This window comes from Dioscorea cayenensis, chromosome 8 (assembly GCF_009730915.1).
Source record: "Dioscorea cayenensis subsp. rotundata cultivar TDr96_F1 chromosome 8, TDr96_F1_v2_PseudoChromosome.rev07_lg8_w22 25.fasta, whole genome shotgun sequence".
Lineage (NCBI taxonomy): Eukaryota > Viridiplantae > Streptophyta > Magnoliopsida > Dioscoreales > Dioscoreaceae > Dioscorea > Dioscorea cayenensis.
In genome coordinates, this window is record NC_052478.1 from 6,928,307 (window position 1) to 6,954,660 (window position 26,354).

General features: G+C 39.4%; 1 protein-coding gene and 2 long non-coding RNA genes across 3 annotated transcripts; 2 read left to right on the forward strand and 1 right to left on the reverse strand.

Moving 5' to 3' along the window:
- The first annotated feature begins 2,106 nt into the window (after nt 1-2,106).
- LOC120266658 lies at nt 2,107-4,027 on the forward strand. Its single transcript, XR_005538222.1, has 2 exons — nt 2,107-2,225; nt 3,843-4,027. It is a non-coding gene; the product is annotated as an uncharacterized LOC120266658 (long non-coding RNA).
- A 2,029-nt stretch (nt 4,028-6,056) lies between these two features.
- Nucleotides 6,057-7,914, forward strand: LOC120266657. Its single transcript, XR_005538221.1, has 3 exons — nt 6,057-6,188; nt 7,177-7,236; nt 7,796-7,914. It is a non-coding gene; the product is annotated as an uncharacterized LOC120266657 (long non-coding RNA).
- A 2,093-nt stretch (nt 7,915-10,007) lies between these two features.
- Nucleotides 10,008-19,262, reverse strand: LOC120267223 (putative disease resistance RPP13-like protein 3). Its single transcript, XM_039274913.1, has 8 exons — nt 19,150-19,262; nt 17,953-18,523; nt 17,362-17,863; nt 16,724-17,301; nt 15,907-16,020; nt 11,795-11,872; nt 11,417-11,693; nt 10,008-10,510 (listed from the first exon to the last, which is right to left on the reverse strand). Exons 1-8 carry the CDS (start codon nt 19,260-19,262, stop codon nt 10,008-10,010), a joined length of 2,736 nt encoding a protein of 911 aa, XP_039130847.1.
- Between the last annotated feature and the right edge of the window lie 7,092 nt (nt 19,263-26,354).

Consider the following 26,354-nt stretch of genomic DNA (forward strand, 5'->3'; position numbering starts at 1 on the left):
AAAAGAATTATATATATATAAATACACTCTTAATTTGAAGAGCCCAAAAAACTGAAGACATTTTAAGTAAAGAAAGCATTAAAGAAAAAGCATTATTTAATTCGAGCTAAGATTGCACATGATTTTAACATGCTTAGAATATTTCAGGCCTGCAACTGGAAATCTTTTTTTAAAAACCACATACTTAATTTAAAACTTTTTTTTTTTTTGAAAAGGTGGATAAATTACTTAACATTAGAATACAAAATATTCACTAGATGTGGAAAAACACAAACACGAAAACAAAAGTGAAAGAGCTAAAGATCAGGTGAAGACGAAAGAGCATTCCCACTTGCTGGAGTGGAAGAAAAAAAGCCTATTTCCTCAAATGCTCCGGATATGCCCCATTGATATGTCGACCACTGGGGATGTTGACATGGGGCTCTATCAGCTCCAAAATGCAACAAACATTAGTGATAGAGACTTCCAGATTTACAATTTTGCTTCTAAGCCTGCCGATGGTTGTTGACAGGGCCCGAGTTAGTGCAAACACCGACACTAGGCCAACCAGGCCCAATTCCAACTTGGAGACCCTCCAGTCCTTCAATCGGATCATAGCCCACCCACGTAGCTTTGTTAACAAGGTCAACATATCCCTTTTCACGTGGTAGCACAATGTCCAAGAATTCTTCACGAGGCATATCTTAGGCGGAACATCCCAGATTTTCAGAGAGTCCCCATGTGTCGGCGCATTAGTAGACAGCTTGTACGAGGAAATTTCCTCGACTAATGAGAGGCCAACACCCATGTAATGAGACCAATGAGAGGCCGACACCAATGATTGATTTCTCTCATCTCCCGAGGGAAACATGAATTGACTGGTCCGTGGATGTCCTCTTCTCCTGACCACCAGTCTTTGCTCCAGTGGACGCTGGAATCCGGATCAACAGCCCAACTCTTTGTTCAACATGGTTACCACTAGTCTGGCCCGCAATTGCCGCAGTGATCTTAACTGGGGTATCATCGATGCCCTTTGTCGGATCCTCTCTCGGCGCTTGTGGGAGTTCGCTGCCTCTACCAGAGTTAACACGCTCACAGCATAAATCAGGCCAGCCAACCAGTGTATGGTGTCTTACAGGTTTGCGGTCACCGCTCCTCCAAGAGACAACACACATTGTATCTCTCTGGTAAGCGGTCGCCCTCCCCTGACACCATGGCATCAAAGGTCGTGATCCTTCTTCATGGCATGAGACTAACTCCACCACCAACCGACTGTCTTGGTGGGAGGAAGCTTCCACTACCATACCACCACAATCGCCAGCGTTGCAGGAGATACACTCCACCGCAGCCGAAGTAACAACAAAAAAACCACCCGATTTTCTAGGTGGATACCCATCCCGAATGTTGCCTATATCATCTCTAACACCAACGCCAACACCAACCACTATCTTAGATTGCATCCCCATCCGACGGTCATCCTGGACTTTGTTCAGGTTTCTAACACTGGATCGGGAATCTAAATGTCCATCACCGACATCACTCTTGTCGTCGTCATGCCAGGAGCCAAGCTCCACTACAGAGGATCTCGCCACTGGCCACTGATCCTCGTGGATGTCTTCCCCACATCTGTCACTTAGGCGAGAACGTTGCTCAACCACCATCGTGACGGTCGGCAACCTACCCTGAGACAACCAATATGAACCGACATCACTTTCGTCGGCGTCATGGCAGGAGCCAAGCTCCACTGCCGATGATCTTGCCACTGGCAACTGATCCTCGTGGATGTCCTCCCCACATCTGTCACTCAAGCGGGAGCGCTGCTCCACCACCATCGTGACAGTTGGCGACCAACCCTAAGACATCCTATATGAACCGACAACACTCTCATCTGTATCATGGATGGAGCCAAACTCCAGTGCCGATGATCTCGCCATTGGCCGTTGATTCTCGTGGACGTCCTCCCCACATCTGTTACTGTAATGTTTGTAAAATTTCATTTTCTTCAACTTTGACTGGTTGACTGAGCTTTTGGTGAGTGGGCCCCCGTTGTTTGTCTCTTTGCCCTTAAAAACCGGATCTTGATGAGCAATTATTGGCATGTGTTGCTTTGTTTAGTTTTAAGGGGAGCAGCTCAAAGCTTGTTGTTGTGGCATCTTCAGGAGGCTGAATTTCCAGGTTTTTCTTCTCTTGAAGCTTGGAGTTGGAGGGAGATTCTCTTCACCGGCGGATCCTCGGAGAGATTAGAGGTAGGTGCCTTGCCTTGTGAACTATGTTTGGTTCTTGAATCTTGGCTGCCCATCTATAGTTTTTTCTAGCCTCTTAATTGTGGAGATAATCTTTCTTGAACTTGTGTTTGTTCATGTGCTTTTAACCTGGTGTTAAGCTTGTCTTTGTAAGCTAAGTTAAGTAAATTCTGGTATGTGTGGTTTCAACATTAGTTGTTGTAACAATTTATTTGATTTTTTTGTACCTTTGTTTTTGCTTGTTGATGATTGTATTTTTAATGGTGTTAGTTCACTTTTTAAATTCATGCACCCAGGGTAAATGCATGTTGGTTTGTCGACATGTTTCCTTAGTGAAAAATCGGCATGATGCATTTGTTTTCTTATTAATTAATTTGGTGAGATGAGCATGCAACTAGAGTGTGTTCTTTTTGATACATGTAAACATGATGTCTCGCAAGCATGTCTCTTAAACATTGTCCTTTTTAATTAAGTTCTTAATCCTGTTGATCATGAGATCTTAAGTTTTAGTTTGGTTTTTAATTGATGTCTTATATATATATATGTGTGTGTGTGTGTGTGTGTAGTTCAGGTTTTAGAAATTCTTTTTTCGTTGAGAATTCATCCATTTCTTGGCTTTTTCATGCTAATGTTTAGTTTATTTTAGTTTTACTTTAAAATAAGAAGTTTATTTATAAATGCTTGTGAGTGCATGTTAGAAATATAGATTTATATAATATGAAACATGTGTTAATGATGATTATTAGTTTTTGAAAAATTTTTGATGTCTCTGGTGCTTATTTCATAGCCTTCACGGAGTATATGTATATGTATAGTTGATGTTGGCTTAACTCCTTATTTCTCCTCGTAAACTTTTTAGTTGCTAGTATGTGCATGATTGTTCCGTTGTCTTGCTAGCTTTGAACTCTTTTTATTTGTTGAATTAGCTTGAGCTATAGTTGTAATTTAGGCCCCGACCCAAGATTTGTAACCTAAATTAGATTATTACTGTCTGGGTAGATCGATCACGGGTCGTAGTTCGCGGGACTTGGTGAACCCTAACTCCGTAGCTCGGAGCCGGGTAGGCTCTCGTGACTGCTTTATTCCAGTATTTCGGCAATAATTATTATTTAATTATTGCATTGTTTAATAATTTTATTTATTTATTTATTTATTTGAGTGGTATTTATGTTTATTTATTTTCTTATTTGTATTATTTATTCAGTAATTCCTCTGTCTGTATTCCGTATTTTCTGCGGTTTTAGTACATCTCCATTTCTGGCTCGCCCAGCTAGGAGGAGTAAGTCCTAGCCATGTGCACATGTTTTTCTCGTAGTAGCGCTACCCCCGATCGCGGTCGAAGATCCAGCTACTGTCGTTGATATTACGCTACGTTACGCTTGCATTCGACTTCATAGTCGAAGATCCCGACCTCGTCTTTGTTGATTTCGTTATTAGCCATGGAGATGTATTTCTGCGTGTTTTTCGTGTTTTTGGATTATTCCAGTATTCTGCGTATTTTTAGTATTCTGTATGAAGCATGAGCTATTATTCCGCAATATCTCGTTATACACGTTGTTTATCTCGCGATCCTCATCGGGCCCTTGTGGCTCATGCAGTCTGTGTATTCTGTTTTCGCAGGAGAAGATCAAGTTTAGGTCTGGGTTGTGTCAGAGAGTCGTATTGTCTGCGTTATCAGTATCTTGTTATTACCTGCTTGTGAGTGTAAGACTTGTATTCTGATTGTATTTGTAATTTGCGAACTGTTGGGTTGTATTTGTATTCTGTAGGGCTGCTAAAGTCCGTACTTGTAGTATTTTAAATTTCTAGTATCCTATTTGTGCTTTTGCGTTTTATTCATATCTGCTAGTTAGGGTTGACTCTGACCAGGTTTTTAGCTGAGACCTTGCACCCAGTGGGGCCTAGTCCCATTGGATGCGGCCGATCTGTCCGCGGGCCCGGCTGTGGGGCTGGGACGTAACAGATTGAAGTGGTATCAGAGCAATTGTTAGATGTCACCCTACTGATTTAAATTCTGTCAATCTTTGAGTGTTCTTTCTGAGAGTGGGTCTGGGTAGAGTAACCTGTTCTAAAGCGTCGTCTGTCTTTTATACTGCAGGAGTATGCATAGGGGTAGAGGGCGACCTCGCAGAGGGCCTGCAAGCCCACCCCCGGAACCCATGTAGGAAGAGCAAGAGGCTCCTTATCAGTCAGATGAGGAAGTGCAGCAAGAGGGGGAACCAGACCCTGTTTCCATGACCGGCATCATGAGGGAGGTGATGTTGTTGTTGCGTGCTCAGCGTCAGCAGCATACTTCAGGAGGTGGCCGAGACTTACCGGCCGAGTTTGAACGACAGGCACCACCACAGTTCTCAGGGGCTACTGATCCGACAGAAGCTGACTATTGGATTAGTCAGATGGAGAGGACCTTCCGATCTATACAATGCCCAGACAGGGACAAGGTCAGGTTGGCCACTATCATGTTACGGGACAGTGCAGCTCGGTGGTATGAGAACGAACTGCGCCTCAAAGGGGAGAGTTCTTTCAGGACTTGGAAGCAATTCAAGGAAGCTTTCAACACCAAGTATTTTCCGATTAGCCAACGAGCACAGATGGAAAGGCAGTTCCTGAATCTGAAACAGGGATCCTTGAGTGTCGGAGATTATGAGTCTGTGTGGGTGATTGTAGATTGCCTAACTAAGTCAGCGCACTTTTTGCCTTTGAAACCTGGTTTGGGTCTTGAAAAGCTAGCCGAGTTGTACCTTGGAGAGATTGTTCGACTGCACGGGATTCCTGTGTCTATCACATCTGATCGTGATTCGAGATTCATCTCAAGATTTTGGAGGAGTCTACGATCGACTTTGGGCACCCGGGATTGACTTTCAAGATCAGACATTTCATCCACAGACGGATGGCCAGTCTGAGAGGACTATTCAGATTCTGGAGGACATGCTTCGGGCATGTGCCCTCGATTTTTCTGATTCGTGGGACCGCTATCTGCCTTTGGCGGAGTTTGCCCTACAACAACAGTTTTCGAGCGAGTATTCGGGATGGCACCGTATGAGGCTCTTTACGGGCAGAAGTGTCGATCTCCTGTATGTTGGAGTGATGTGGGAGAACGGAAGTCGTTGGGTCCGTAATTGTTGCAAATTGCAGAAGAGAAAGTGGAACTGATCAGGGAACGATTGAAGACTGCTCAGAGCCGACAGAAGAGTTATGCAGACAAGCGTCGCTCAGACATAGAGTTCCAGATGGGCGATTCAGTCTTCTTGAGGATATCTCCTATGAAGGGCGTTGTGAGATTTGGAAAACGTGGGAAGCTCAACCCGCGTTATATCGGACCTTTCGAGATTGTGGAACGAGTTGGGGCTGTCGCATATCACTTGGCCCTACCATCAGATCTAGCTCAGGTCCACAATGTCTTTCATGTCTCTATGCTGAGGAAGTATCTGTCAGATCCATCGCACGTCATTCAACATGAACCAGTGGAGCTTCAGAAGAATCTGTCTTATGTGGAGCAACCAGCGGAGTTTCTGGCCTACAAAGAGCAACAGCGAGGGAACCGAGTGATTCCATTGATCAAGGTCAGATGGAGTAACCACTCGAAGGATGAAGCCACCTGGGAGCGAGAGGCCGACTTGAGAGATCGCTATCCCGAGTTGTTCCCCGACTCTTGATGCGAGTTTAGAGGGCTAAACTCTTTTCAAGGGGGAGATTGTAATGTTTGTAAAATTTCATTTTCTTCAACTTTGACTGGTTGACTGAGCTTTTGGTGAGTGGGCCCCCGTTGTTTGTCTCTTTGCCCTTAAAAACCGGATCTTGATGAGCAATTATTGGCATGTGTTGCTTTGTTTAGTTTTAAGGGGAGCAGCTCAAAGCTTGTTGTTGTGGCATCTTCAGGAGGCTGAATTTCCAGGTTTTTCTTCTCTTGAAGCTTGGAGTTGGAGGGAGATTCTCTTCACCGGCGGATCCTCGGAGAGATTAGAGGTAGGTGCCTTGCCTTGTGAACTATGTTTGGTTCTTGAATCTTGGCTGCCCATCTATAGTTTTTTTCTAGCCTCTTAATTGTGGAGATAATCTTTCTTGAACTTGTGTTTGTTCATGTGCTTTTAACCTGGTGTTAAGCTTGTCTTTGTAAGCTAAGTTAAGTAAATTCTGGTATGTGTGGTTTCAACATTAGTTGTTGTAACAATTTATTTGATTTTTGTACCTTGTTTTGCTTGTTGATGATTGTATTTTAATGGTGTTAGTTCACTTTTAAATTCATGCACCTGGGTAAATGCATGTTGGTTTGTCAGCATGTTTCCTTAGTGAAAATCGGCATGATGCATTTGTTTTCTTATTAATTAATTTGGTGAGATGAGCATGCAACTAGAGTGTGTTCTTTTGATACATGTAAACATGATGTCTGCAAGCATGTCTCTTAAACATTGTCCTTTTAATTAAGTTCTTAATCCTGTTGATCATGAGATCTTAAGTTTTAGTTTGGTTTTTAATTGATGTCTTATATATATATATATATGTGTGTGTGTGTGTGTGTAGTTCAGGTTTTAGAAATTCTTTTTTCGTTGAGAATTCATCCATTTCTTGGCTTTTCATGCTAATGTTTAGTTTATTTTAGTTTTACTTTAAAATAAGAAGTTTATTTATAAATGCTTGTGAGTGCATGTTAGAAATATAGATTTATATAATATGAAACATGTGTTAATGATGATTATTAGTTTTGAAAATTTTGATGTGCTGGTGCTTATTTCATAGCCTTCCTGGAGTATATGTATATGTATAGTTGATTTTTTTTTTTGTTGGCTTAACTCCTTATTTCTCCTGTAAACTTTTAGTTGCTAGTATGTGCATGATTATTCTGTTATCTTGCTAGCTTTGAACTCTTTTATTTGTTGAATTAGCTTGAACTATAGTTGTAATTTAGGCCCGACCCAAGATTTGTAACCTAAATTAGATTATTCTGTCTGGGTAGATCCATACCGGGCTGTAGTTCGCGGGACTTGGTGAACCCAACTCTGTAGCTCGGAGCCAGGTAGGCTCTCGCACTGTGTATTCCGTATTTCTGGCAATAATTATTATTTAATTATTGCATTGTTTAATAATTTTATTTATTTATTTATTTATTTGAGTGGTATTTATGTTTATTTATTTTCTTATTTGTATTATTTATTCAGTAATTCCTCCGTCATCGTATTCAGTATTTTTCTGCGGTTTTAGTACATCTCCATTTCGGCTCGCCCGACTAGGAGGAGTAAGTCCTAGCCATGTGCACATGTTTTTACGTAGTAGCGCTACCCCCATCTGCGGTCGAAGATCCCGGCTACTACCGTTGATATTCGATTACGTTACGTTACGTTCCGACTTCATAGTCGAAGATCCGACCTCGTCTTTGTTGATTTTCATTATTAGCCATGGAGATGTATTTCTGCGTGTTTTTCGTGTTTTTTTGGATTATTCCAGATTCTGCGTATTTTTACGTATTACGTATGAAGCATGAGCTATTATTACGCAATATCTGCTATACACGTTGTTTATCTGCGATCCTACTGGGCCCTTGTGGCTCATGCACTCTGTGTATTCTGTTTTCACAGGAGAAGATCAAGTTTAGGTCTGGGGGGTGTCAGAGAGTCGTATTGTCTGCGTTATCAGTATCTTGTTATTACCTGCTTGTGAGTGTAAGACTTGTATTCTGATTGTATTTGTAATTTGCGAACTGTTGGGCTGTATTTGTATTCTGTAGGTCTGCTAAAGTCCGTACTTGTAGTATTTTAAATTTTTAGTATCCTATTTGTGCTTTTGTGTTTTATTCATATCTGCTAGTTAGGGTTGACTCTGACCAGGTTTTTAGCTGAGGCCTTGCACCCAGTGGGGCCTAGTCCCATTGGATGCGGCCGATCTGTCTGCGGGCCCGGCTGTGGGGCTGGGACGTGACAGTTACTCAGGTGTGAGCGCTGCTTCGCCACCATCATGACAATCGATGACCTACCCTGAGGCAACCTATATGAAGAAGAGAAAGCAAGATCCCAAGAATTTGTATATAGTAGTGCAGACAACATGCCTACATCTACCTCTTCATTGCCAAAAGTCCCAAAGATATACTTATCCTTATTGCAAGGAGAAGAGTAGTGGACTGGAGTGAAAAAAAGAAGGCTCTCGGGTGTGAAGCACAGACACACATCGCCGTCCATCCCTGACTTGATATTGGTCAATTAAAAAACCTTTTCCTTAGGCAACCAGTGAAAAGATCTTTTTTTTCTGGAGAGGTATCCTAACATGTCTACCAGCTTTCAGGATGTGCATCACCCATGAGATCTGAGATGGCAATTCCACTATGTTCTGGTTTGATAAATGGCTTGGGGGAGAGCACTGAGATACTTATGGCAGGATGTCTTCTCGGGGTCTCTTCTCTCCTACGTTAACTACCTAAGAGAAATGGAGCCTGCCATAGATGACCGCCTCACTAGGATAAGAGGATACTCCAAGGACTTAAAACACTAGAGCCTCATTGTTAATGGACAATCCTCAGTTAAATCATTTTACAATTTCGTAGTTGATGGTGGTACTAGTTGCAATACTAGCTTCATTGTCTGGAAAAGCATATGCCCTAGAAAGGTCAAGGTCTTCTCTTGGTTAGCATGGGATAACAAGCTCCTCACTCTTAAGAATCTAGCCAAAAGGGGATGCAACAGACTCCCAACCACTCTTTGCTTACTTTGCCATGGGGAAATAGAATTAAAGGACCACCTATTCACACACTGCCCCTACATAGTTTGCATCTGGGAACATTTGGTTGGAGTCTAGATCTATCTCACTTCCCCGTGGTCTACCACAGGTATATGGGGAACCTAGAGGGCTCATCTGAGAAAACAAACCAAATTCACTTGGGATACACTATCCAGAGCTATTGTTTAGAATGTTTGGCTAGAACGAAACATACACATTTTTTATTCATGTTGTATGTCTTTGTTTTCTTTAATTATCAAAATTACTTATATGTTTTTTCTTTGGATATGCAGCCCTGATTTAAAATGACTAAAGATGGAGGACTTAGCTAGCATTGTTAGGAGGAGCCTGGAGTATGTTGAGGCTAGTGAGGGTGATCCAAGTAGCCCTAGAGTAACTTATGTCGGCACTAATCTAGTTTGATTAAGTCTTGCTTAGAGCCAACTAGGAAAGCATGTCTTCCTAGGTTGCACTTGTTTTTGTTACCCCTACGAGGGTACTTCGGTTGTTTTTCTCATTTTCCTCCCCATCTAGTGGATTATTCTCTTTATGTTTCGATGTACTTTATGCAAGCTCTTATTACTTGTTGATTGTATATATTTCTTCTTTTATTAATTTGTGATTTATCCGCTTAAAAAATTATAATTTTTTTAAATAATGAATAAACTAAAAAAAAGGATAAAGACAAAAAAAATATAAATTATCATTCAAACACAGAAAAAAAAAGTTACAGAAATCAAGGACCTCAATATTACAAATTGTGGTTTCAAATAAGGGAAGAGAAAATATATTTAACAGAAGAATATAAATAAGATATAAAAAAGCTCCCAGGAGCTGGTCATATGCGGATACAATCTTTTCAAACATCGGTCGGAGTTGTATAAAAAGTGGACTCATTAAAGTTTGTGGGTCTCTCATTGTACACAAGGACAGAAGTTATGTGCTTAATTTTTCCCCAGTCATGACCATCATTAATTCTCAACCTTTGGCAGAAGTCAACTTGCATGTGTATCACTTTCAACTCTTGTAGACTGCTAACCCTTTGAAGGCCTTCGGGAAGCATCACCAGACCACAAGTCTCTATTTCCAATTCTCTAAGCTTGGCATGGATTCGTCCTCAATCCTCCACAGCTTCAATTCCAACAAGGAATTCAATTCTAACACTTTCAACTGGGGGAATCCTTTCTCCGAACAAACCATCTCCCTCCCAACAAAAGCATCGTATCTTAACCTAAGAACCTGAAGGTTACCCAGTTTCCCTAACATCAGTAGGGGATCTTCTTGAAGCCTGGTTGATTCCAAGGTCAATTTGGTGAGGTTTGTAGGCATGCAATTATCATTTGGCAGCCCCTCCAATGGGCCTCGCAAATAAATAACTTGGAGATTATTGTTGTGTTGACCAGCGGAGAATATTGAGCTAGGTATCGTACTATCCTCCGCTGTTTTCCATGCCAATTTAGTGAGATCGTCTAGTTTGCCAAGGCAATCTAAAAATGCTTGCTTATAAGTGGAAGTGACATCATGAACGCCTAGTTTACTAAGATTTGTCATCTTTTGTAAACCATTCTGCAACCATGGACCAGCTTTAACATTCGAAAGAGTTAAAAATTGTCCACCATCTGTTTTTGCTCCCCCTGCTCTGAGTTCCTCTCGATATTCAGCTTCCCCTCTTGCCATGGCAAGAGGGGCCCAGTCACCTCCTCCACTTCCCGTCCCAAATCATGGTCTCAAATTGCCTCCTCTATGACACAAACTTTAGAAAACTCCCCACTATATAATGCCCAGCTTTTAAGCAAACTCAAAGCTTCCACCTCTTGCTTTGTCCGTTTGGATAAAGATGCTGTCAACAGAGGTCGTATGAAGTTCCAATATGCTCTCTACGGAAAATTGTTTGGTAAATCACCTCCCTTCGAGCAAGTCAAGTCGTCGTTGCTGGATAAATGGAGTAATATTGGTGAGGTTTTCATCTCCGATCTCCCTAATGGTTTTTTACTGATCAGATGCTCTTCAGAGCAAGTGATGCAGCGTCTCCTTCTCGATGGGCCCTGGTCTATAAACGGCATTATACTTCAATTGTCCCCATGGAAACCCTTCTTTGAACCAAGCTTCGCTAAGCTTAATTCTGCAGCTATCTAGGTTCAATTTCACAACTTGCCTGTTGAATGTTGGGATGGTGAAACTATTGAAAATATAGCCAGCAACTTTGGAAATCTTATAAAAATAGATAAATTTACATCCACATTGGCAAGGTCCAAATATGCTCGTGTATGCATCGAAATAGACTTATCTAAACCTCTCTACCGAGGTTTCTAGATTGGAGATGATGTTCATAAAGTTTTTGTTGTCGTGATGTACGAGCGATTACCGACATTTTGTTACAACTGTGGGCTTATTGGGCATGGCAGTAAATCTTGCAATCGATCACCGTCATCTGGAGCTGGTGAGTCTTCTTTGCCCTCTCGTAATGCACGAAAGCAGGTAGAGAATACCTCCCAGGTCTCGCATGACGCTGATCAATGCATGGACTCTGTTGATCCTATTTTTGTCCCTGGTGCTGAAGATAACCCGAAATCGGAGTTCGGCCGTGGCTTCTAGTTTCTCGCCAGCGTGGCCGAGCTCGGGGGTGTGGTGGTGGCGCTGTTCATGCTGCTCACATGACCTCGCAATCTGCAGCCGGTCTGGAGATAGAAGACACTGAGCGCCGAGGCACCGTCTTACACCGCTTACGTGGCGGCTCCTGTGTCGTTGGCAGTGGGCGGCCCTCCACTACGCACACATCCAATGATGGCTTTACCTCTGATGCCGTTGCAAATCCTATCGATCAGTATCCTATGGTAAATCTAGCCGTTGATCTCATCATGGAGAACCCCACCAATCGCATTGAAAACAACCCATATGAACCTTCCCAATATCCTCCTGTCTCGTCTAATCCCGAAGTCCCCATGCTGCATGACTCTTCATTTCAAAATATCCTTTTAAACAGTTCTCGAGACAATCCACCGCCCTTCCTCCCACTCAAAACACTACTTTTCATAACTCCCGAGGAGCCACTAAGATGAACAGCCTTCCTAGATCCACCTCCCCTCCTCCCATCATGCGTACATCTGTTCCAGATGTCTATCTCCATTCCCCTCCCCCTATTCACCTGCATAACTCTCTTGTTGTTCAAGTCTCTTCTGCCCTTAAATCCAGCGAAATTGATGAGGATAGTGAAGATGAGGAGGGTTCAACTGATGATGACGATGATGAAATGCCAGATGAAGCCGAGGATGGCCCTGACGACTCTATGACACTGGTTCAGTATCAGGCAGAGGTCAGACGGGAAGCCCTCATCAGGAAAGAGTCAAACACAAATGAGATATCGCCCAAAAAGGGCAGGATGAAACCTGAGGGATCTGGTCATTGTTGATCTGTGATCTCACCTTCTTTCTTTAAGGAAGTATCTTTCCTTTTTATTCATAATATGTTTCCCATGAATCTAGCTAAAATTCTTTGTTGGAATTGTAGGGGTATCTCCGATCGGGATACTTCTTCTCGGCTCTTCAGACTCATCAGAAAGCTTAAGCCTCTCTTGGTTTGTCTTGTTGAAACCTGCACCAACTCTGCTCGGGTTGAGCTTCTCTGCAAGAATATTCCTAGGCACTGGGAATGGGCTGCGATTCTCTCTGACGGTTATTCAGGTGGCATCTTTATCCTTTGGAATTCGTCCATTAGTCAGATTACGCCTATCGCTGTCTCTCGTCGTGTTTTACATTTAGTGGTCTCCTCTTCGTTTACTAAAACCCTTTTCATTTTGGTGGTTTATAACTCTTCTCGCTGTTCTTCTCAACGTTTTCTTTGGCATGAACTTTCTAAGCTATCTTCTTTAGGGCTCCCGTGGCTTATCCTGGGAGACTTTAACTCTATTCTCTCCAGAGATGAACACAAGGGAGGCCCTTTCACTCATTATAGTCGTAAATCAAACTTTTTCAACGATTTTATTAATAGTAACAACCTCTTGGATCTTAAATACGTCGGTTCGGCTTACACCTGGTGCAACAATCAACATGGCTCTGCTCGTCGTTGGGCCAGGCTTGATCGGTGCCTAGTTAATCTTGAGTGAAATGGTATTTTTAAATCCTATACTCTTACTCATCTTGTTCGTTCTTTTTCGGATCACTCCCCTCTTTTTCTCACAATTAATTTATCCCCTACCTATAAAAAGAAAATTTTTCGGTTTGATAATTTCTGGGATGATTATCTAGGTTGTCATAATTGTGTTTGTGATGCTTGGGATTTTTCTCCTCACGGTAATCCCATGCATGTTTTTACTCATTTCCTTTTTTGTACTCGATCTAATCTCAATTTTTGGTCTCAATCGGGGGTGAATAACTTGGATGCTGCCATTTCTAAAGTTGAAGCTGATATTGGTTCTTTGGAATTATCAGATTTTGATCCCAATTATCAATCTGCTCTGACAAATCTTTATGCCAAACTTGCTGCCTTGCAGCTTCAGAATAGCATTAAGTGGGCTCAACGTGCTCGCTTACAGTGGGTTTTGGATGGAGACAAGAACACTCATTTTTTCCATGCTCTTTGTCGTACTCGATCTCACTCTAATTTTATTTCTCAGATTGTGGATAATAATGGCAATGTTTTTAGTGACTCTTCAGGCATTGATCACGCCTTCATGAATTTTTACCAAAACCTCTAGAGTGATTCTTCTAATAATTTGACCAGCTTTACCGATGCTCTCCCTCCTGATCTTCCTTTGCTGTCGGATTCAGATAAAATTATGCTCATTTGTGATGTTACAATGGAGGAAGTTCATCGATCTCTTCTTGATCTTCCCCCAGGTAAGTCCCCCCGGACCTGATGGTCTCAATGTCGAATTTTACAAAATATTTTGGCCTATGGTTGGCTATCATCTTTTTGAAGCTATTCAACATTTTTTTAAAACCTCCTGTTTGCCTTCTTCTTGGGGTAGAACTTATGTTGCTCTCATCCTGAAAATTGATAAGCCTAGGCTTGTCTCTGATTTTCGTCACATTTCATTGTGTAATGTCTATTTTAAGATTATCACTATGCTTCTTGCCAACAGATTAAAAATTGTTATTCATAAACTTATTGGTCATGAACAAGTGGGATTTGTGCCTAATCGTTGTCCGATGGATAATATTATTGCTTCGCAAGAGGTTGCCCACTCGATAGAAAATGATACCCATAGCCCCCCTAGGATGATAATAAAACTGGATATTGAAAAAGCATACAATACCCTCTATTGGAGTTCAATTCTTGCCATTCTTGCCAAAATGAACTTTCCTCCTCTTTAGATCTCTTGGATTGCTTCTTGTCTTCAGTCATGCTCTTTTTCTTTACTAGTTAATGGTAAACCTACTGATTGGTTTTCTTCTTCCAGAGGAATTCGTCAGGGGGACCCTATCTCGCCTTACCTTTTCATTCTCGTTTCCCAAACTCTTACTTCTATGCTCAATTTTAATCTCCAAAATAACTCGATTTCCTGGTTTCAACAGCACTTTGCAGTACAATTTCAATCATTTTATGTATGCTGACGATTTGATCCTTATCACTCAGGCTTCTCGAGTGGTTGCTAGAAATATTCAGACTTGCTTATCTTATTATTCTAGAATCACTGGGCAGCATCCCAATTTATCTAAATCCCAAGTTTTCTTTCCGTCTTGGTTTAATAAACATGTTTTAACTAGAATTTGCTCTATTCTGAATCTCAGACAAGCTCATTTTCCCTTTAAGTATTTAGGAGTGTTCATTTCTCCAAAAAAAATGGCTTCTCAAACTTTCCAGCCTATGGTAGACAAAGTCAAGAGATGTTTTTTCTAATTGGGTCAAATTTCATCTTACTCCTGCGGCTAAAGAGATCTTAATTAACTATGTTCTCCTCTCTGTCCCAGTTTACACTCTGACTGTCTATCCTATTCCTGATTTCATTTTTTCTGAAATTTCCAAAGTCGTGCGAAAATTTTTTTGGAGTAGGAATGGCAATGGAACGGGCATCCATAATGTGAGTTGGAATATTTTAATGGAAGGTAAGTTTGAGGGGGGTTTGGGTATCAAAAATCTGGTTCTTGCTAAGCATTCCCTCATGTCCAAAAACATTTTCAAATACTTAAATTCTCATGAGAGTCTGTGGGTTGAGATCTTAATTAATAAATATGGGAAAATTAATTTTTGGCATGATTCTGTCCCTGCTAAGTGTTCCTGGTTTTTCCGTGGTTTATGTAAGTCTGCTGCTTTCCTTAGGCATCACTGTAAAATCAATTCTGTTAATCCAGTGAACACTTCTCTGTTCTGGGATCCTTGGATGTTTGACATTCTGATTGCTTTGAAGCCTACTTTTCTCAATATGGATATTGATTTTGATCAAATTAATCTTTCTGACCTTACTATCGGTGATCATTGGGATCCTCTGAGGTTTCAATTTCTTTTTGGAAATCATATTGATATTACTGATAAGAATTTTGCTTCAATTGATCATGCTTCAAACAATCATTGGGTTTGGTTGCCTAATTCTTCTACCTCTATAATTACTTCAGCAGTTTATCATTTTTTGAACAAACAACATAGTTATGCAGATCAGTGGGAGGGGTGGAAAATGGTTTGGTTGATTGCTGTGGCTCCTAAAATTAAGCACTTTATTTGGCTTTGTTTAAGAGGACGTCTTTCCACTTATGCATATCTACATAGTATTCACATTGGCCCTGATTCTCCCTGTGTGCTTTGTGGTATCCATCGTGAGACCATTGACCACATTTTTGGTCAGTGTGTTTGTACTCTGGATATATGGGATCAATTTAGTTCTTTACTGAACACTCCTATAACTTTCAATAACGGTTTTTCCTCTAGTAATTGGGTCACCGAGTTTGGCCATTCAATGCGTACCCTGGCATTCATTGCGGCTGGTGCATGGCATATTTGGCTTTGTCGCTGTAATGCTATATTTAAAAATGTTCGTCCAAATTACCATTCCATTGTTACTAGAACTGTGGCCCACGTTGGTGATTTTTCTTTCTGTACCAATGAGATGCTGGGCAGGAAACTTATTCTGAATAATTTCTCTACAGCTGACAGTGGCTTTCTATTCATTCTTGCAAATACAAATCGCAATCTTCAGGTAAGCTCATTTGGTTTCTTCTTTACAAACACTAAGTATGAGATCTCTCTTGCAGGTTGTGGTTCTCAGCGCTTGCTGGAGAGCATCTCGGATGACATACTTGCTATTGAAGTTGCGCTTCAAACTGCTTTGGAACTTCGGATCCCGGTTAACCATATATTATGCGCTCATCATGCTATTCTTGATCTTATCCAGAGTTTGGATTTCACTTCCTCCTGGAGATTTCAACTGCAAATTAGCAATCTGAATTTCCTTTTGGACATGTGTAGCTGTCCTCGAATTCATATCATTCCATCATCTTGGGGTTCTCCTACTGCCAATCTTGCGTCTTTTGGATTTCAACATCAACACCTCAACCTTTTCTTATCTGGGAAAGAACTACCTTTTTGGATCATGAAATCGATCTTAAGTAGTGGGTTCTACTTCTAAGTTGTTTTGGTCTATTTCACTTGTTATAGGTTTATCTGTTCTTGTTTAGGCCTTTGTTTTTTTCTTTTTCTTTTTCTAATAAATATCTTCTCTGTTTGAGAGGTTCTTCAAAAAATAAAAAAATTAAAAAAAAAATCGAAAGAGTTTGTAGATTAGGTAGGCTATCAGTGCTTGGCAGTCCCTTGATGGAAAAACCAGTGCCTTCCAAATGTCTTAGGTTGAGTTGCATCGTCCACACTTGACTTGGTAGCTCACTAATATGGATAGAATTTTTTATGTCAAGAGTTTGCAAATTAGTGAGTCTGCCAATGGAGGATGGCAGCGCTCTTAGATCTATATAACGCAAACCCAAGTACCTTAAATGAATTAACTTTCCTATGTCATCAGGCAATGACTTGATTCCTGTAGCCTGGAGATTTATGACTCTTAGCAACTTCATGTTATGGAAGAATTTCTCCATTTTAGAGGTCCTCTTCTCCATGTCCATGACAGTTATAGTGCGCAAACGTGAAGTAAAGTTGCTAGACTTCAATCGAGCAATGCAACTAGCATTCTTGTCATCATGATGGAGAACAAGTCTACGAGGTTTATGTAAAATTTTCCGCTGATTGTCATTGTTAGGAATATGAATGAAGTTCATACCTTGGCCAAGGGAGATTGAGAGGTCATGAAGAAGCTCATGAATTTGACAAATCTTGATGCCTCCATGGTGATGTCTCACCACCACTTGAATCAAACCCCAATTCACCAATTCCTCGAGGTAATCCTCCGCAACGTCCTCCATTGTTTCTTGGTCCCTAGGTTGGATAAACCCCTCTGCAATCCATTTTCACATAAGCCTCTTGGCACTGATAAGAGAGCCCTTGGTGAAGATACTAAAGTAGAGAAAGAATGGCTTGATGTAATAAGGCAGATGATGGTAGCTGAGAGCTAGTATTTCTGGTATCTGCTCTTCACCCTGCCTTAGGTGCCAATTTGCGCTTTTTAGCAACTTCCTCCATTCCTCCACTGATTGACGTTTGGTTAACACTAGGCGACCCAATACAATGATGGCAAGCGGCAAGCCACAACATTTTGCCACCATCTCTCTTCCTATAGATTCCAATTGTGGTGGGCAATCCTTGCTCCACTTTGTTGGAATTGCCTTCTTGCAGAACAACTCCCAGCTATCTTCTTCTCCCAAGAACTTGAGATCGTAGGGAGGGCTCTGCCTATCTGCATACAATGCCACATCCTGGTTGCGAGTGGTTAACAACACTCGACTTCGATTCATCATATCTGGTAGCACTTCTTTGATGCTATCCCAAGCTCCTTTGCTCCATATATCATCTAAGATCACCAAGTACTTCTTTCTTTGCAAGAAACTATTAACAGCCCCCTTCAACACCTCATGACTCCAGTCTTTAAATTTGCTTTCAAATTTTTCTTGGGAACAAAAATTGCATCTTTAGCAAAAGTCTCCAATACTTCTCGAGCTCGATAATCTTGTGAGACCCAGATCCATGCTTGATATGTAAAGTGCCTCCTGATGTCAGGATCAGAGAAGATCTTCTTGGCGAGAGTGGTCTTGCCTAGGCCTCCCATGCCAGTGATCGATACGACAGCACGCCTCTGATGCCCATCATCCCCCATCAGCATTCTTACCAATGCCCGGAAATGTTCATGAAAGCCGAGAACGTCCACCTCCTCCACAACTGCACTTTGTCTCCTGCTCATCAATGGTAATCTTGCTTCAGTACTGGTCAATGGGTCTGAAGAAGTGCCAGCTCCGATGCTTTGATTGGCAAACGTATAAATTCGATTAGCATAGATCTCCTGAGCTCTCCCCTTGACTTTGCCAATATTATTGGCAAAGTCATGGAGGATTGCAAGTTTGGAAGGGAGAACAACAAATGTTCTTAAGAAAGAGAGGTAACTGCTGGTGGATGTCTGTTGATGCATTCTGAAGATGTAATCATCGATTATGTCCTTAGCGTCATGAGCAAGATCTCGTACCTGGTTCACCCAAAGCTTAGCACGTTCATCATCATCTTTGTTGCTATGATCTCAACATTTAATGCAGCAGGGTAACTATTGAAATATATGAAAATTAAATTTACCATTAAAACAATTGTAAGGGATTTGTAAGTGATTTGACACGGACTTTGCAACTGATTCGTTGTAAATTTGCAACGGATTTGCAACAAATATGGAACGAAATAGTCGTTGCAAACCCGTTACAACTTTGCAACGGATTTACAATGGATTTGTCATTGAATTTGCAACAAATTAAAAATACCGTTGCAAATATGTTGCAAATCTGTATCTGACTTGCATCGAATTTGTCACAGATCTAAAATTTCAGTTACATATCTGTTGCAAATTTGCAACGGAAATTGCAACGGATTTGGTAATGACTCTATTGCAAATCTGGTGCAAAACTGTTGCAAGTTAGCAACAGATTTGCAACGGACTTGTTGCCCATCCGTTGCAAATCCGTTGCAACTTTGTAACGGATAACTTTTCCGTCACAAAAATATTTACGGCGAGAGAAATAGTGACGTCCGCAATCCGTTGCAAATTCGTTGCAAATTATATTTTGCAACGGAATTGCAACGGAATTGCAACCGATTTAACTGTTGCAAATCTGTGAAATTTTTGTAGTGGAGGAGTGCTTGAATCCACTAGAGCAGATCAAGGAAGGACCTCAGTTCATCATCTACTCCTTGGGGAAGCCCAACTTCTTGTGCTAAGAGATCAGTCAGCTTCGTCACAGCAAAGGAAACTACAGTTTCCATGTCTCTCTCTCTGTCCCTCTCTGTCAGAGTCAAAATGCTGGTGAGTGGTGAGCCTGGTGACTTAGCCCCAAAATTCCTATGAAGCTTTGCTACGAGAATTTACTTGTATTTTTTAATTTGGTTCCAACTTCCAAGTTGTCATCGAGTGAGGCCATTAAATATGCAAGTCAATTACTAGTAAGTAAGAATAATTTATTAGTGCCAGACTGGAGATTCCGTTCCCCATGCGGTCGGCCACACATGCTCATTTTATTCAGACTTCTTGATAGCCCACTGGCATTTTATTAAATTATTAGAGTTCATGTTCTCACTTGCATTTTGTTCAAAATCTTCTTTAATTTCACACTTGCAAGGACTATACCATCTTTACCACCGAACCAATATTTTCAGACCGGCCGGTCAGACCGGTAGAATCGGGAACTGGCTGACATTCCGGTTCTATAAAGTTTGTTGACCAAGAGTCAAACCCGGTCAAACTCGGTGAACCAGCCAGTTTGACCAGAACCGGGATGGCTCCAGTTCTAAATTTTTGTTCTAAAGTTTAAGACCCCCATTTTTATTTTGCTTCTTCACGGTGGAATAAGAGCTGGTGGAGCTGACACTTTTGAATTTTGATCAAATCCAAGGTCCCCATGGCAGTGAGGTTCTTGGGCACAAATGCGTGCTTGTGCTGCACCTCGTTAGTCACCAACGAACCAACATACCAAATGTGGTTGATGGTCGTCATCTCCATGTGGAAGGCGGTCAGGTTGATGGCCTAGGCGATCCAGCCGCCGGAGGCGGCTGGCGGGGCAAGGAAAGAGAGGGAGAGGGTGGAGTTTGATCAGTCGAAGGTCCAGTGGATGGAGGAAGAGAGGTGCGGCAACGAGCTAGTTCTTGGAGAAGGCGACGGAAGAGCAGGACTGGGCAAGGGATAGTAAGGAGGAGAAAAGGACAGTGCAAGTGAAGACAGCAAGTAGGAATTCCCTGCGATGGCAACGGCGACGTCATTGGTGGAGCTCCAATGGTTTGAAAAGGAGAAGAGAAAGGTGTGGTTTTTATAAAGTTGCTAAGATTTTATTTCTTTTGAGCAGTTTTGATTGTAAATTAGTTTGAGATTGTAAATTGGCTTGTAGCCATTTTTAATTTTAATTTTTTTGTTTTATTTGATGAATATGTGAATTTACATTGTGATTTATTTATTTTATTTTCATCTCTAGTGTGAGATGTGTAGATTACTTTATGCCTGATGGAATTAAAATTGTGAGTTTAGAATTTTGAAAAAAAAAATATATATATATATATATATATATATATATATAAATATAATTATCACATCATCCGGTTCAACCAAACCGAGTCATCCGATCCAACCAGTTGACCCATGACCAAGTTGCTCGGCCGGTTCACTTTCTGGTCCGATTTTGAAAACATTGCACAGAACTGAGTCCACTGTAATAGTATTATTCAAAGGACAATAATCCCAAATGCTATATATTCAAAGAGGTAGAATGAAAACAAATTTCAACCAACCCATCTTTGACACTATGGTACGGCTCCGGTCTAATTTTTTTTTTTTCAATTACTTTTCAATACATATTTATGGTGTATTTGAATGGAGGTAATAAATATTAGTCCCTCTGTTCTTTTTCACTTGTCACATTAGAAATTTTGTGTAGCATTAAATATTTTTTTTTAAATTTACCCTTTAATTTAATATACTTGTACAATTTTCAATAAATCACAATACTTGTACAATTTTCAATAAATCTTTGAGTTAGTGGGGTTTCTGAAATCCAGTGTTTGATTCACAGGATTTCAAAAACCAATGTAACTCATATTACATCCAATGAGGGATTTGGTTTTACGGCCAAATTGGGCGTAAAACCAAATCTCTTATCTTTAAATTTCTTCATATGCATAACTTGTGACCTATATGTGACCAATTAAAGAAAAACAAATATGATTAAACATATATGGATATTTTTGTGGAATAAAAAATTATAAAATTTAATAATAAATTTAGTAATTACTTTGATAATTAATTTAATAATAAAATTAAGAGTTAAAATAATCAATGCGATAATTAAAATCATTAATAACATGCTAAAAATATATGAAAAGTTCAAAATACTCTTTTTATTGGGTTAAAAATTAAATTTAAAAATTATAAAATATAATAAAATAAATAAATAAATATACTAATAAATTTAATAACTAATATAATAATAAAATTAATAGTTAAATTAATAAATACTGTACTTAAAATCATTAAAATATTTATAATGTAAAAAAAATTTAATTTCAAATTTATAAATATCTTTTATCAAATACAAAATTCTATAATACAGTATCTACAGTACGTCTAACCAAACATTAGATTTGACTGCACTGTATTATAAAATCCATGGATTTCCAGCTACAATGTAACTGGAAATTCACTGTATTTACAGTTACACTGAACCAAACGCCCCAGTGGAGTTTTAAATAGGGGTTGGTTTTGAAAAGTAATATAAATTTTTATAAAATTTATATTGTCAACTAATTTCAACAAATTTTCTTGATGGGTGTGAAATAGGTAAATTTGACAAGTACTCCTAAAAAGGAACGTAAGGAGTATTAAAATAATAATCATTATCAACAATAGTTTATATCTATGTTTTGATGCACATGGAGTGGGTAAGAAATGAGCACTATACAGACATATTTATTCCACCTAAATTGGAGGGAATGACACTGTTTTGGTAGGATTGAATAGTATCAACATTTAAAATAACACTTTTGCCCTTTGAAGATTTAATTATATAAAACTTATAAAATTAAATAATTAAGGGAAAATTACTGTTTACCCCTCGATAATTTCAAAACTTCCCAAACAGCCCCTGTGAGTTTTGCATACCTCAGACAACCCTTCCTTTATTGTTTCACTTCCTTTTTACCCCCTGCATTATGAAATTCCATCATTGCCCTTAAACCTTTTTGCATACATTTTTTTCATTCTTTTTTGCATTCCTTTTTGCATGTACTCATTTCTTAAAAGGAGAGCTCATTTTTTTAAACAGAGAACTCATTTCTTAAACAGAGAGTTCATTTGTTAAATAGAAACCTCATTTCTTAAACAGAAAACTCATTTCTTAAACAGAAACCTCATTTTTTTTAAACATAAAACTCATTTTTTAAACAAAAACATTAATATTTAAACAGAAAAACAAATATTTACGTGATAAATTAATCCTGGATATAAAAACCAATTAATCTTGGCCACTCGTACATATTTCAATAGAAACAACGATATTTAAGCACTTTTTTAAACGTAAACGCAATATATTAAACAGAAACATCGATAGTTAAACAAAGACAAACAAGCATATAAACAGAGAACTCATTTCTTAAACAGAGAACTCATTTCTTAAACAGAGAGCTTATTTTTTAAACAGAGACCTCATTTTTTTAAACAGAAACCTCATTGAGTAGGGACATTGAGTATCTCATCGTCGCTGATCTCGCGCGAACGCTTGAGTGCTGAGCTCCAGATCTGGCGAGCGATCTCGAAGGTGGCCTGCTCGTGTGGGGTCTTAAAGGAGAAATCTTTATCGGCGTTGGCGATCCGGTTGGCGACGTTCCTCGGCGGTCGGAGTGGTGAGGTCTTCGGTGGCGACGTCGGATAAGACGGGCTGAACTTGAACGGAACCATTCTCGACTGCGGAGATCGCAACATGGATAGCAATAGGGTTAGGGTTAGGGATCATTCCGGGGTTTGGATCCATGGTGCCTAAGTCGGTGACGGGAACGGAGGGAGGAAGCGGCGCCGATGAGGGTTCGATCTCGCCGTCTTCGTCTTCATCGTCTTCCCTGTCGTCGACCTCATCTCTTTCATCTTCTTCGTCGTCGACCTCGGGGAAGACCGCATGCTCCTCGTCGTCGAGCGAAGGCATCGAAAGGTTGCACCTTTTTCTCTGGCAAGATCGAGATCTAGATCGAGGTGGAGATCAAAATTCCAGAGTTCGAAATCCCATTTTTCATGCAACGTGACTGTGATTGTGAGCCGCATGCTTTGTCTCACTGGCCCAGCCCAACTGCAATAAAGAGATTTTGGGGGTGATAAATACACCACAAAAAACTCATTTCTTAAACAGAGACCTCATTTTTTAAAACAGAAACCTCATTTCTTAAACAGAAAACTCATTTTTTAAACAGAAAACTCATTTTTTTAAACAAAAAACTCATTTTTTTTTAAATAGAAAACTCATTTTTTAAACAGGAAACTCATTTTTTAAACATAACCTCATACCTCATATTTTAAATAGAAGCTTCATTTTTAAATAGAAACTCATTGCACCCAAGGGCATTATAGTCAAACCCTGTCACACTTGCCACAACTTCCCACGCAAGGGACAATTTCGTCCAAAAAATTCCAAATTAACTCTATCAATCACTATTAGATGTTTGGGGGGTTTAAAAAATCATTGTATTGAAAAGGAAGGGGTTTTTGGGGAGTGCAAAACTAACGGGGTGTTTTTGGCAATATTGCAAACTTACAGGGTGTTTTTGGCAATTTCCACAATAATTAATTATAATAATTAAATTAAATAAAATTTAAAATAAAAATCATTATATATAATTATAATAAAAGTTAAATGATATTTTTGCCCATAAAAGAGATTTAATTAAATTAAAATTATTAAAATACACTTTTGTTATATTTATTTAAATAAAAATTATTAATTATAATAATTAAAGTGTAGTAACAGTTTCCCTTATTGAGATTTAATTATATAAATATCAATTATTTAAATAGTTAATTAAAATAATTAAAACTAAAATTAATTAAAATTAGATATTTAATTTGAATATTTAATTATAATAATTATTTTTAATAATAATATTCATAATATTTTCTAAATAAACAATTTATTTATCATTAATTATATGTAATTGGTTTTATGTGTATGAAGGGTATAGAAGTAATTTTATAAATATTTTATCAACCAAACCCAGATTTCATTCCCATTCATAATCCTACAGTCTTATTACCATTCCTTTTTTTCCATTTTCATTCCGTGAATAAAACATAACCTTAGGTTTTTGACACGTGTTATTTATGTTTTTGATGGACAAAGATTTAAACGGATCAATATCCTCTTTTCATACCATTATTGACCTTTTATCAATGTGGAGATCAATATATGTAAAAAAAAAAAAATCACTATTCTTTAATCAGATGTTAATTTTTAATATGCTTGAACTGCCCTTTGATTATTTTAAATTAATTAATTAATTATATATATAAAGAATGATAGAAATTTGGGAAAATTACTTTTAGCCCACTATAACTATCAAAACTTCTAAAATAGCCCCTCTGACATTTAAATTTCCCAGACATCCCTTTTTTTTCAGTACACTTCCTTTTTTCATCACTACAGCTCACTCCGCCAGTTTATTTAATAATTATAGTTTTTATTTAACATTGTGTGTTTACATTTAACCACATAAGTTTTAACTTAATATGTTGCATTTTCATTTAGTATTTGTTTTTTTTCTATTTAATATCTAACCTTCTCAATTAATATCATGTGTTTTCACATGAAAAGCTGATGTCAGAGTCACTGAAAAGTAAGCTGTCAAAGGTCCTTTGGGAATACCCAAATTTGGGAGGGTTAAGTGTGCATAAAAGAAACTTCCAAGGGGGTTTTGGCAATTACAAGTATAAATTTTGATAAAGAAAAGATAAAATTTGTTGCAATTGATCTTATAAGAAAAAAAAAAAAGTTTAGTTTTTTAATGTAAAATTGGTATAATTGATGAAAAAATAAATAAATTTATCATAAATGGCATGTGTCAAACATTTAAATATGTATTGAAAAGTAATAAAAAAATGTATTTAATAGGAGCTGAACCCTCCAATTTCTTCTTCTGTTTTTTCTATATGGTGAGATGGAAAACTTTTTTTTAATGATTGAATTAAATAGAAGAAAACTTATTTAGCATAATGTTTAGGGTTGAAGGCATTCTTCTTCCTTTTTTTTTTATTTTGTTTTTTTGCTTAACTAAATTGATTTTTAGACACCATAAAGTTTTAATCGAAATTAATTATGATGGGAATATTAAATTGCAAGGACTTTAAAACAAGCTTCATTTTGATAGAGAAGTTATTTATTTATTTTTATATTTTTATGTAGTAAGAATATATGGCATTGGTGGGTGTTGTCTAGATATGGATGTGGATAAGTATATTTTAAAATTTGACGACGGCGTGAAGACGACGACTTGAAGTTGACGGCTATGGACTCCTTCCACGGTGATCTCCTTGGCAGGCATGGCGGAGGTTATGGCCGAGCCCGAGGGGGTAGGAGATTTGGGCCTCATAGAAGACAAACGCAGCAGCAATCCAGACCTCCTGACTCCGACCAGCGGAGGGGTTCAGAGTGTCCCCAGGCGAGTAATGGCTTCGTTCGGGCAGGCACTTTGTTCATTCAGGCGGCGAGCCTTTCTTTGACCCATTCAGTTGAACCCAATGATCACTCGACAAGGGAGAAGGAAACGACATTGGAAACCTCACAGTCTGAGGACTGGGAATAGGTGGTTCATAATAAAAACAATCGTAGTCCAGACTTCTCTTCTCCTCGTATACTTCCCAGTCAGTCGAGACCCAAGCGGCCCAGGTCATCACCATCTTACGGGCATTGTCTCAGATCCTTGCACAAGACTTCTAAATATAGACACCTCTTAACTTGTAAGAGATGCGGTGGAGCTGGCCATTTGGCAATCAACTGCAGGGTGGAGTTGCCTTCTCCACCGCGGAATAGACGCACTCGACCTAAGGCGCGAGACAGGGACCCAGTGGTGATTTGAAAAGAGAGCTTGCTGGCGGTAGACTGCAACCATCCTTTCCTCACTTCTCTGTCTGTTTCCTCAACCCAGGAGACTGCTAAACTAAGGGAAGAGCTTTCTAAGGTGGTGGTGCTTGACGTCGTCTCTGGCTAGATAAATGAAGAGATTTTATTAGAGTTCTTGCCGGGAGCGTTGAACACGCCGCGAGTGGAGGTCGTCTATGAGTACCGGGGTAACTCTTTTCTGGCTTTCCTCTGCAGTGAAGAGGAAGCGGTAAAGGCC

What these genes read in the sequence shown, in the direction of transcription:
- LOC120267223 (XM_039274913.1), bottom strand. Translation starts at nt 19,262, where the DNA reads ATGGAAACTGTAGTTTCCTTTGCTGTGACGAAGCTGACTGATCTCTTA. An exon ending in GCCATTCTTTCTCTACTTTA is followed by an intron (nt 17,302 to 17,361) that starts GTATCTTCACCA and finishes AATGGATTGCAG; the next exon opens with AGGGGTTTATCCAACCTAGG. An exon ending in TTTTCAATGCGATTGGTGGG is followed by an intron (nt 11,694 to 11,794) that starts GTTCTCCATGAT and finishes ATGTGTGCGTAG; the next exon opens with TGGAGGGCCGCCCACTGCCA.